A 13,650-nucleotide genomic window follows, 5' to 3' on the forward strand; every position below is an offset into this window, starting at 1 on the left:
TCACTCCCTCCTGTCTCATAGCGACTGAGGGTATCCTGAAGTGAGTCAGAGTCGGTCTCTTGGTTAGGAGTGTGAGGTCGGCGAGATAGGCCATCAGCATCGGCATTTCTTGTACCTGGTCGGTAAGCAAGACTGAAGTTATACGTTGAAAGTGCAGCAAGCCATCGATGACCAGTGGCATCTAACTTTGGTTGTTACATAGGTTAAAGGGTTGTTGTCAGTAACTACCTTGAATGAGTTTTCCATACAGGTAATCGTGGAACTTGTCAGTTACTGCCCACTTTAAGGCTAGAAATTCAAGCTTATGAGCTGGGTAGTTTCTTTCACTCGGAGACAAACCCCTACTCGCATATGCAACAACTCTCTTCCTGCCATTTTGTTCTTGATATAAGCAGCACCTAGACCATTAAGGCTCGCATCTGTGTGGAGCTCAAATGGGATGCCATAGTCAGCATAAGCAAGTATGGGTGGATTTGATAACCTGTGAATGATGTCATTGAAAGCAGTGTGGCATTGGTCTGTCCACACAAACTCAGGCAGTGATAAGCGTTTGGTTCTTCTTCGTCCTTGCGCTTGCTTGGGAGTCCAGCTGTCAAATCATTCAATGGCTTCACTATCTTTGAAAAACCTGGGACGAACCTCCGATAGTAACCGGCAAAACCTAAGAAGGACTTGACCTCGTGGACACTCCTCGGAACAGGCCATGTTTTCCACTGCATGAAAACGCAATAATACAGATAAATTAACACTAATAATTTGCCTGTATTAGTGAATAATACACGTGAATTCAGGTGAATCCACATTAATACAGGCTTGCTGAATACAAGCAATGGATTATTGACTGTATTCATCTGTATATGCACTCTTCGGCTAAAATACAGGCAATAATCCATGCTAATACAGTAAGTATTATTGGGTTTTCATGCAGTGTTCAGGGCTTCAACCTTGTCCGGATCAGTCTCTACGCCATCTCCTGAAACCACGTGCCCAAGGTACTTGACTTGACTCTTGAAAGTTGGCATTTTGATGCCTTTACCTTCAGCCCATACTCTTGGAGACGATCAAAGACTGCCTCAAGCCGCTGAAGGTGTTCTTCAAAAGTGGATGAGATATGATTATATCGTCCAGATACACAAGGCATATCTTTAGATTATAGTCTCCCATACACTTTTCCATGAGCCTCTGAAATGTGCTTGGAGCATTGGTCAACCCGAATGGCATACGGTTGCACTTGTAGAATCCAAAGGGTGTGGTAAAGGCCGTCTTTGGTCTATCTTTGTCCGCCATTCCAATCTGCCAATAACCGCTCTTCAAATCAATTGTTGAAAACCACTTGGCTCCTTTCAAGGCATCAATACTCTCCTCTATTCTTGGCATGGCATACGAGTCTTTGACGGTCTTGGCGTTCAACCTTCTGTAATCCACACATAGGCGAATTGACCCATCTTTCTTCTTGACAAGCACAATGGGGCTGCCGATGGACTACTTGACTCGCGTATGGCCCCACTTGCCAACATACCCTGGAGGAGGGACCTCACTTCATCATACATGGCAGGGGGTATGCGGCGATGCCTTTCACGAATAGGGTGGGTATCACTGAGTGGTATCTCATGTTGTACAGCTGTACAATAACCAAGATCATTGTCATGTTTTGAGAATACATCAGACTTCCTCGCTAGTAGCTCTTGGGCCAGCTGATATTGAGTAGCACTCAAGTGGTGTAAGTCTATATTGCTGCCCAGTGATACATTAGCACCCATGTGATCACTACAATTACTATCCTGTCTGGCTGCCGTCATCTGTTGCTGAATCCCAAACTGGTATTGTTCTGCCTACCACCCGCCCGCCGGTGGAGGCAGCTGGGGGTTTAACTGACCAGATTGCTCAGGAACAGAAGGGGCGTTGTCCACCATCTTGGGATTTCGGCAACCTCTGGCTATGTGTCCCTCCTGACCACATCTGTAACAAATTACAGGTCCCCGGATGCGGCCAGTACCTTCTGGACTTCTACCTCTCCTTCTTGTGCCAGCATTTTGTTCAGGCAGATTTCTTTCTCTTTGCCTACCTCTACCACGACCCTGCTGTGAGGGCATGTCTTGAGGGTTAGCGTCTGAACTCGTACCATTACCCTCCATCCTGTCAAGTCTGGCTGCCAAAGACTGCATGTATTGCTGAATTTCCTTTACTACTGAGTCCTCCTTCACAGCATTTGCCTTTTCAGGGACAATGGTCTGATTGGAGATACCAGCACATGCAGGTTTGGCATACGCAAATGTTTCCTTCACTTCTTGTTCTGCTAGGCGGGCGATGCGGAGCAACTCATCGAATGATGTTGCCTTATCATAGCGATATCTGGCAATATTTTTACTCGTTCATCACGCAAACCCTTCCAAAATACAGTTCTGAGAGCTTCATCCACTACCACTGCTGCTATACCACCTCTCTCCTTGGCCTTGTTAATTGCTAACTCAAGGCGACATCCATATCCAGCCACTGTCTCCTTCTCTTCCTGTTTGCTGTTATAAAATTGCTGTAGTAGAGTAGCACCAGTTTCAACCACACCATATATCCCACTCAACTTTTCCAGGATAGCTTCAATGGTTACATCTAAACCCATGTGCATCACAACTCTACCTGCATCTCCACGCAGTGACTTCCTAGCTGCTGTGGCCAGCGTCTCCTTGCTATGTGTTCCATCTCTCTGCAAACACTCAATTTCATATTTCCAGGACTCAAAGTCTGAGTCACCTTTATTCTTTGGGTCACCAGAAAAAGTTGAAATTCTTGGCGGTTGAAACAATGCAGCTGGTAGCAAGACCGTAGACTTGTCAGTTGTAACTGGACATGACACCGCTGGGCTACCGTACTTTGGTTTGACGCCTATACCAGGTTGCCGACTGACAGGGGTTACTTCATGTTCAGCTTTATGCAGAACTTCGATCATGCTGTTCAATTCGGTCTTGTCGACTTCACCGGCATTGGTTACTTCACTCTCGTACCGCAACTTACACTGCATGAAAAAGCAATAATACAGATAAATTCACACTAATGAGTTGCCTGTATTATAGAATAATACACGTGAATTCACATGAATCCACATGAATACAGGCTTGCTGAATACAAGCAATGGATTATTGACTGTATTCATCTGTATATGCACTCTTCAGCTAAAATACAGGCAATAATCCATGCTAATACAGTAAGTATTATTGGGTTTTCATGCAGTGTTATGACAGGGTGTGTACCTGGTTGGCGTGACAACTGGTCTTGATGTCATATTGCTGCTCATTGTCTTGGGTATGGTGTTAGATGCTGATGGTGTGGCCTCATATCGGAGTCTATCGTACAAACTGACCGGCACCCTAGTAATTGTCAACTTGCTACCCAGGAACAGTCGGCCATTAAGTTTCACAATGCTTCTTGAGCTGTGGCCTTGTCAGTAAACTGGTAGAACCATGGTCACTACGACTAACTGACTCTGGGTCGACCAGCCAGACAATATGGCTGACTGTACCAACAGATGACAGGAATTCATTCAACTCCTCACAGTGTAGCACTCCCTGCAATGCCCTTAATATAAAGGGTATGGTCCAACAGGGCTCTAAATTCGCAAGGTGTACAGGTGTGTGGAGGGGTACCCATCATTGCTTGTAAACACACAAGTATGTCAATCAGATATTGAGCAGGTATTTATCGTAGAAGGAAACAAAATATATAGTTTACAGAGTCTCTCTTGTACTTTCAACTAGCACAGCAATTCAGTTCAAACCTCTTTATTTCTCTTCAGCGACGTATAACTGGTGGTTCACTTTAATAGTTGACTAGGAGTTACCATGGAGATAATGCTCGATACATCACCTGTCAAACACTGCGACATAAACTTCATAGGGAACCATATGCCTGTGTACTGCAACACTTTTGCAACGGAGCACCACGTTGGGCGCCAAATTATGTAGCCAGTGTAAGGGAAACCCTGTTAAAATAAAGGAGAGTATACATCTACAGTTTACTCGACCACAACGTTCACTGCTGTCAAAAGCTTGAAAAGAAATATCAATGAGGCAGACACAGAAAATGTGCAGTTGTCTGCAAGTCAAACTCTTTAATGAATCTCGTCAGATATCGCGAGATTCTCAGCAGTGAAAGTCTGACACTGGTGGCGCTGTACCCACTCTCGCTAACAGGTTACTCACTCGTATTAGGTAGGTACATATAGTACCTGTATACAGTATGTATATATATATATATATATATATATATATATATATATATATATATATATATATATATATATATACAATCAGGAAAGAAAATAAAAAAATAAAAAATTTGTCTATGGTTACAATGAGCATTGTGTATTGTGTGTTTCTTTTTGGAGATAGATTGAATGGGAATGTAGACTAAACCAATAAACTTTTGCGTGCGCTAAAAAAAACACACGGAACGCCGTAACACGTACGGTTCAAGGCGCCCCATCATCTGCATGTTCAGTGTTGAATGTTTCAAGGGACTCATTGGACCAATGCCAGAACACGCCTCGCGAGCGATCTGTACGCACATACGTGTGTACTGCATACACAATATCGAGAACATGCAGAAGCGCGTACGAGAGAGTGTTCCACACTTGCGCTATAAATTGCACGAAAACTTGTTGACATTGCACGAAAATGGTCATTACTCTGTCAATTTGATGCTCAAGTAAGGAATGTACGGTATAAAATAATAAGGTTTTCATGAAAATACCACAAAGGATGCACCTGGATATTGGCGCTGTGCATTGCCCTCTGCTTTGTGTTGGGCGATATGCAGCGCCTATGTCCTCACGCATCTTTTGCAGTATTTTCATGATATTTGAATGCGTTTATTTTGAATATACTTCATACCTATGTTCGTGATATTTAGATATAGCCATGCACAGAGTTTTTATAAGTTTTATATGCCATAATAAATCATCGGCATTTTTGATTAATGTTTTAACTAGGCCATAAGTAAAATCTGAATGTATAGAAATTGATCCAACTTTTGGAATACCTTGATTGCACTCAATCGGCATTTTTGTATTAATGTTTAACTAGGCCATAAGTTAAATCTAAATGTATAGAAATTGATCCAACTTTTGGAATACCTTGATTGCACTCAGTCTCAATCATTCTATACAAATGTGACTTGTATTACGTGCTCATCAATAACTTACTAAAATATTCAATTACTGTCAATCATTAGAATTTATCACTACTGAATAAACTTAATTTTATCAGACTTGAAAGGGACATATATTTTGATAGCCATACTTTTCAAATTTGGTTTCCATGGATTTCAGTGTTGATCATTTGCATATTTACTGACTTTCTGTAATTGGTCCATTTATCAAAATTGAATGCACCTATATGAAAAGGCATACTTAAACAAAGATCAGGAGCATATTAAAAAACACCACATAAACTTACACGAAAATCGCTGTTTTCTCTACTGTTGCTTCGACACCATTGCTTCTACATACCTTTTAGCGTACAGTTCCCAGTAAGTCTTATTTAGATTTTCTATAGCTTTTATCTTTCTAAAAGGAGGCAACATGTTTGAATTGAGTTGTCACCGCCGAACAAAAAATAAGTAAATAACATCCGATTTTTTTTTATTTTCAACAAGTAATCTTCAGGATTTTGTACTGATAGCTTTGCTGACCAAACAGTTAATGGAAAAAATGTAATCTCAATTGTATAATATTTTTGATCCATTGGCTGCAATTATGCGAAATATGGGACCATAGTTCTATACTTATAAATCTGCCGTAATTCGCAAGAAGTATAACTTAAGCAAATACTCTCAACTTTTCAACCATATTCTTTGTTTACAGAAAAAAGAAACTCCTCTTCACACAACTTTGATCAGACTCAAAAGAAAAGCTGAATATCCACTACATAAAGTAGTAAAATTTCTCCTTAGCTCGGGGGCAAGCATCGCAAAGAAAGACTCGGTGAGTGCTTAAGTTAAGGCCGAATCTGTACCTTGTAATGCACAAGTCCCTTCTGGTTTTTAAATATTGCACGACTAGAAGAAGATCTGTGAAGTAAATATTTCAATGTTTCAGGCGCTTCATTTAAATGATATTGCTTTCCTTACCGTTAAATCGTGTAATGTATGATTACTGCAATTGGTGTGCTGCCTGAAGGTTTGCTTTTGCAAGTGATGTTTAAAATCAAATAAAGACTTAGTGAAACATCAAGAGCAAATGTAAGTGTATGTAAAATTTTGCTTTAGATTAACTCCAAGCTATCTCACTAAGCGCCTGTAGTAACATATAGTTACTGTCGATATTGATTCGTGAAAACATCTACAGGCTCCAATGTCGCACCACAGGCGGCCCAGACGTATTGAGTTTTTCCTCAGTGTTTACTCTATCAATTCCTCTTCGTTTCTTCATGCTCTGACTAATCGGAGTAATTAAATAAATGATTGTATATACACAACGTCGTCTCTTGACATTGTGTTTATTTTACACCCCATAACAAAGATGTTATCTCTCATATACACATCTTGTAATTATTAGTCAACACAACTAATTATTCTAATACTTGGACTTATCAGTGATTTAATGGGTTGTCAACATTGCGAAAGATAGGAAGAGTAATTAAAAGGAGAAGGTAAGAAGCTCTCCTGAAATGTGTCCAGAAATTACGGCCAGTAGTGACCATTTATCCAACTTTTACTTCAAAAACGGTATCCTACTGATTTTTTTCTCTAAATCATACAAGCGTAACTCAATCGATACTTTACATTTACGTCCACTTTCTTTCCACAAATAAGAAATCGATTCTAAAATGTTAGTATAACCATAGCCCTAGAGAAAAACGGGACAGGCAACTGCAGTAAAGATCAAAGGGACTTTGGATTAGCATTGTATGATCCTACTTGGAATATATGTTGTGCTAATGGGTCGGGGACCTAATGAAGCTGGACCCGACACTACATAAAAACCTTCCAATACTTAATGTATTAGCAGGATTATTGCCTGTATTTCAGCTGAAGAGTGCATATACAGATGAAGAAAGTCCAAGAATCCATTTCTTGTATTCAGCAAGCGTGTATTTATGTGGATTCATTTGAATTTACGTGTATTATATAATAATTTATCTAAATTATTTCGTTTTCATGCAGTGCGATCGACTGCACAATGTTCGGTCATAGACACTGCTGAGGGTATACGGTAATAATGTTTTCGGATTACAAGTTATTTCGGATTACCCGCAAGTCCATTTTTAGAAAGAAAATTGGTTTTGAAGTATTTTTTACATATTAGTAGCGAGATTCGATGCAAATAAAGATCTGCAGACAGTCAGTATGTTGCTGTAAAGTGACAAAGTTTCGAATAGAAATCCAAAACACATCACTGTAGTTCCAGACTTAACAGCAGTTGACATCGCCGAGTTGTTTACATTCCGCAATTGTCCCTGTATCTCAAAATTTTCTGTTTGCAGTTTTTTAACCGTCGGAATATTTTATGTGCCAGGAGTTCTCCATGATTCGGTAAAGTATGTATGTTAACAACTGAAATGTTGTTGTTTGAAAACTTTAACGACCAAATTTGTGAGGACAGCGTTTGCTTTGTGTAAATGCTTGTCTACCTTACCGCTTTTGACTTCACCAAGTTAAGTCCCGATTTATCGCAATGTTTCGCCTGACATCGAAAAGCCAGTGTTAAAATGTATTTCTAGTACTTTGCGGGTATAGACATGTGTAGAATATCGAAATTCGGTGTTTCTTTAGGCTAAAAGAGTACTACAATGTTAGAGGTCGTGTACTTGAGCTCCGATAGAGTAGTCATTTTTGTATACCCTGATTTTTGTTAAATTTCCGTAACAGATGAAAGAAAGGCCAGATTTTCATTTCGCAGGACTTGGAAGTGTAAGAACTGTCTAACTTGTAAATGTTTGTTGTTATCAGAGATTTTTATGGTAGGGAATGTAAACTTAAGATGTCGATACCTAGCAAGATTTTTTTGTAGCATCTATGGCTAAATGTACCGTTTTTATCGTCTGGACACATCTGGTGTTTTCTGTTGGCTTCGGCTGGAATCCAAAATGTGATCTTCATCACCATGTGAAGTGTTCCGTATCCACAGACCTATAGCAATATCCATTTGATGGATTCTTACAGTATACAGCAGAATCCATTAGAGTATCCATCATTATCCAGTACTGAGAATCCAGCACCGGAATACATAATGGATTCCCCCAGTATCCAGCAAAACTAAGGCTGCGGGGAATACATGCCAAAATCCATTTTGGATACTAATGGATTCTAGTGTCACAATGCATTGTGGGTCTAAAAAACACAGACCTGGCTAGATTTTGAGAATCCATAAAAGTATTTATGATGGATACTAGCTTAGCCAGTGTAACGGAAAGTATGACTACTGCAGACACTATTTATGCTGAGTGAAAGCGTTGCAAAAGTTGAAACACCTAAAAATATTACACTTGTAAATTCGTTTTGCAATCAACATTGGCAGTGTCAAAAACGCTTTTTCCTAAAGATCCTATACACATACAAATAAAACAAAATTCCAAAACTTAATGTACGTCAAGAACTACAACGTTAACGATAGAGGACTATGGCCTTTCATGATCAATCATTTGAGTCAAGACATGGATTGCGTTTATACTTATCAGCTTGAAACCCCCTCCCCGATCAAATTGACCCCTCTCCTGCTGCAAGTTTACGTTTATCGATACCAGGTTTTGTTCGAGCTCGTTACAATTTGAGACGGTATATAGTGGACGGAATCGTTCATTACCATCTGTGTAATAAAACCAAGCAAATATGTCATCGTGACGACGAGCTATACTCTCAAGAATTTGCGTCACATTGCCGAAAAAACTAAGAAAATCGCAGAAATGTAGAAGTGACCTTTACTAGCTCACTGGATGAAATCCAAATTTAACATTCTTTATGCAATTGCATAAATTTGCATAAAGTTGGTCAGCTCCTTTACGCACCTTTATGCAGTGCATAAAGGTGTGTAAACATGGTGTCAGTGGTGGTGCCTATATGCATCTTTATGCACTTGTATAAAAGGGTTTAATGGCTCACTAAAATTATGTACCTTATTATGCAATCCAATAAAGTTGCATAATTTTACGTGTGAGGTAAAGATTGTAAAACAACACTGAGGATGACAACTTACAGTCTCTACAAATTGAAAAGGACTATATGTGTTAAAGAATAGCTGGATGTATAGTGACACGTCCCTCCACAAAAGGGACCGTGATAGTGAGAAACATATATCAATTCACCTGGGCTCACACATACCATCTGGAAACCATCTTGAAGGGCTTAGTGTTTGCACTTTGGAGTCCCCGCACTGTAGTAGACACATATCCCTCCTTCAATTCTTATCATTTTGCAACTGTCTTTTTATCTTTCGACTGAAATAAAGCTTGCGTTTTGTATACCACAGTATATGTTGCTGCAGTCATGACGAAAATAGTGATAGGTCAGGCAATGGCAAGTCATGCAGGGCTCTGATTCATTGCTCTCGATTCATTGCTCCATTGTCTCAAGGTGTAAATAGCCATATGTCATTAACATATCAGGAAGGTTGCCATCGATATCGCCACAGCAGTTACACATGGGATACTTCCCTTTTCGTCACACATCATTCATTCAAATGACAAATGTGTGGAGTCAGTAGACGACAGCCTATCTTGTGATAGTATTTGGTAGCCGGTATCATGACAGTTTGTGTTCGTGTCGGCTACACAGACGATCTGCCCTCTTGCGAGTTCGACTTTGTGAAAAAAAGATATGACCTGCGACCAAAATTGCTTATTTGACACATAACCAGGAGACCTGCATTACATTTTGCACCGGTATGTCATGAAGAAAATAGTGATAGGTCAGGCAATGGCAAGTCATGCAGGGCTCTGATTCATTGCTCCATTGTCTCAAGGTGTAAATAGCCATATGTCATTAACAACAATCAGGAGGAACCCCTTGAATGTATAAACAAAAGCGGTTTTCTTGCTTCGAGTCACTGTTGCTAGAAAGTTTAACTGAAAATAGACTTTGTTCAAGTCTGAAATTTGCATCAAATTCTTGTAAACTTGTTTTCTTTTCCTTAACTTGTTAAAAGTTGATTGAACGCATTGTCATTGAGTTGCACCCGAATCACATTTGCAGGATCGCTGTCAGCCCTACTGCACTATGGATGAAAAAAGGAATGTTATAAATTTGAAAGATTTTTGTGATGCATAGAAAATTATGAGTGAAGTTTGTGTGTGTGTGTGTGTGTGTGTGTGTGTGTCCCTGGACGTACCACAGATACGTCCTGGAGTGTCTTGGCCGTCCTGATCATGCCACAGCTGAAAAGGCCAGCGTCGACAAAGATAAAATAATAGGTGTGAAAGGGATTATCAGGCCCTCCTGTACCCTTACATCCATGACTGCACAGACTTCACTTCTAGTGCGTTCTACAACTTTTAAGAACGTCTACAGTAAAAAAAGTAACTTGAGTAGTTTTGCGTGAAATAAAGATGACCGTGATATAGCCGTGATTAAAACAGCCTTTGTTTGCTGTCTTACTCGACCTCAGCTGACTACCATGGCAAAAGTCGGAGACTGCTGAGACGGGAAGGCCATTATCAAATTTGAAAATTGTGAATGTATCGGTCGTTTTATCCAGATGATTTAGTGTCCTTTTCGATATTAAGTGGTCGAACCAAGGCCCCCGGTACGCACTCTGTGGTCACAATGCATAAGCAGTACAGTCAGGGTGAAGTGTGCAACACAGACAAAGGGAATTATTTGTTTGAGTGTGCAACAAGCATTGTCAGGGCAGGGACTTCCCTAATTACCGTGGTCAATGTCGGAATGTGGAGAGGTTGCCTGATGTCCTCCCACATTACGTGTATGGCATAATGTTATGAACACTCTGGTGCACGAATGCTTCAATCGTCGTTTGTGTGCAGAGGGTCTGTAGCTTGACGAAAACCCTATGATACAACTTGTCATTTGCATCGTGCGGGTTTCGCATAGTTACTATCAAATCGCCTGTGCCCTGGCGAGTGCATAGCAATTATCCGGCGAATCGACTACCTTTCAAAATCGAACAACGAATGTTTTAAAATAATGAGTAAAATTAAATGCTGAACACAGAATCGACAATACTGAAAATACTTTGCTGTAGCTGATGGCATCAGTAATTTGAAATACGCTCAAAGGGAACCTACTATAGTCATAGTTTCCGTATGAGTAAATCGGTACAGCCAGCCATCGGTAAGCATGAATGTGAAAAGATACATCAATGCTGTAAGGTCAAATTATTTTGCTCTTGTAGGTAAGATGTGTCCTTTTTTTAAATTTTTCTTGTGCTTCCTAGTGTACCAAGTATTTCTGGTCAGATTTTAGAGTTGCAAACGTTGTATCTCATATAACGGTATGACCGCCAGGTTTGTCTATTGGGTATGTAAGTGTAAGAGTATCAGGGATAGACTTCTCCAAGTCTGTGGGCATATAAGTATCAAAAATAATAAATTGAAGGACTAAACATCGGCAAACCGTTGTGTTAATGGTAGGCTATTGCGACAGATCGTGGAGTGAACGCCGCCTGGTCAGCAAGTAACTCAACTGAAGAGAAAGCGCGACTGGGGGCCAGTCTACACCTGGGACTGTGTTCCGTTAATAAATCCTGGCTAAAATTTAATTTCCTAATAGTATAAACAGCGTCTAATGTGCCTATCAGATATCATGAAGTTTGACGCTTGATTGTAAAATATTAGTGCATGTTGCTTTCTAATGCTGAATTCTCATTGAGAAAACAGAAAAGTATCAGGAACTTATTATGCTTTTCATATGCGCTGGAGGTTTCATTATGATTAGTACACTTTGCAAAACAGACGTTCAATTTACAGACATCAAAATATTTTTATATATTTCTGATATATTAAAGTACAGCGCCCGGAGCGCCCGCTGAAAAATATTAACATCTGGATATCACTGATATATATGTCTGGTATATGAAAGTAATGCGGCTGAAGGGAATGCTGAAAAATAAGTTCGATATTTTAAAGTAATGCGCTCGAAGGGCGCACCGACAACATTTTAACATACAGATATCTCTGACATATATGTCTGATATATTAAAGTTTCGTGCTAGCTTGAAGGGGGCTCTGAAAAAAGTATTATTAATATTAAAGTTAAGCGCCTAAAGGGCGCGCCATGAATGCAACTGAATGATGAAATTTGTCGCTTGCACGATGCATTGTAGGCAAGTATGAGTCCGTGTCAAAATTCTAAAACAGACTGAACCCCCTCCCCAATTGGACATTTCAAAAAACATGGTGACCCCCCTATCATCATAGTCAAAAACGGGGTGACCCCTATGAATCTACTGCCCCCCCCCCCCCGCCGAATAAACTGACCAGTCCCTTTAGTTGACTTTAGCAATTATGACTCTCAAAGGCAGGCACGTTTTATAACAACGACTAAGATCATAATCTTTCGCAAAATGCGCTCGTTCTTCATGCAGTCTCATAACGATTTGTTAGGGTTGTCATCGATATCGCCACAGCAGTTAAACATGGGATACTTCCCTTTCGTCACACATCGTTCATTCAAATGACAAATGTGTGGAGTCAGTAGACGACAGCCTATCTTGTGATAGCATTTGGTAGCCGGTATCATGACAGTTTGTGTTCGTGTCGGCTGCACAGACGATCTGCCCTCTTGCGAGTTCGACTTTGTGAAAAACAAGATATGACTTGCGACAAAAATTGCTTATTTGACACATAACCAGGAGATCTGCATTACATTTCACACCGGTATGTTTTTGAATATTGCCAATATACTCTTCGCCAGTGGTTTAATTCAACCAAAGGACCGTGCTTCAACCACATCAAAAATCGACTCGGAGGCGAGTCAAGGCTGTTCAGTGGCAATGTTAGCTTCACCGCTCGAAAGTTATTCTCGGAAACAGGACGGCAGCATTGGTCAGGGCCGGATTTCGCACATTATATGGAAAGCTGTGGTTATTTCTTCGAAAATATGTGATTGGGCTGCATACTTCTTCTTTGGGCCTTGGACTTTCGCCGCCGAAACGTCAATTAGCAAACAAATCACAAGATAGTTCAGTCACATGAATCCTAAATTTTGATGCATCGATCTATCGTGATGAATCTGAACTAACGCGCATTACTTTCAGAGTTAGGGGAATTATTTGTACTAGTTTCGAGAACTTATAATATCAGTATACCCATTGATATAAAAAATAGACCGTACTGCTGCATATCAAATCAACTTTTAGACGATGAACTTCGAAGTTTTACATTGTACACATTTTTATATTAAAAACACTTTTCCGGAAAAGCGGGTGTATGGGAAAAGATACCGCGACTGTAGCGACTATTGCTCAAGAAAATGTCTTTTCCACTTTCTGCATTTACCTTCGTGGTCCATTAAATCCAACGTCAAGTCATAGTGAACTCTGAGCTCAGTCCGCATGTAAATTGCGACCGTGATATACGATGATGGATTTCATAAAAAAGTGCTAGAATTTCGCTTTTCCCGTCAGTAGGCCTACATGTAGGCCCTACAGGTTGGTAGTTATTATATCAGACTGATTTCAAACGTGTTCATATTTCCTAAAGTTTTAAT

General features: G+C 40.1%; 1 protein-coding gene across 1 annotated transcript in view; it reads left to right on the forward strand.

Moving 5' to 3' along the window:
* Positions 1-13,650, forward strand: part of LOC139140568 (putative ankyrin repeat protein RF_0381) — an 88,528-nt gene that overhangs the window by 44,987 nt on the left and 29,891 nt on the right. Inside the window, exon 8 of the mRNA XM_070709916.1 lies at positions 5,855-5,974. Within this exon, the coding sequence (XP_070566017.1) occupies positions 5,855-5,974 (120 nt within the window). The remainder of the gene's footprint in view (positions 1-5,854; positions 5,975-13,650) is intronic.

The sequence above is a fragment of the Ptychodera flava genome, chromosome 1 (genome assembly GCF_041260155.1).
Source record: "Ptychodera flava strain L36383 chromosome 1, AS_Pfla_20210202, whole genome shotgun sequence".
Classification (NCBI taxonomy): domain Eukaryota; kingdom Metazoa; phylum Hemichordata; class Enteropneusta; family Ptychoderidae; genus Ptychodera; species Ptychodera flava.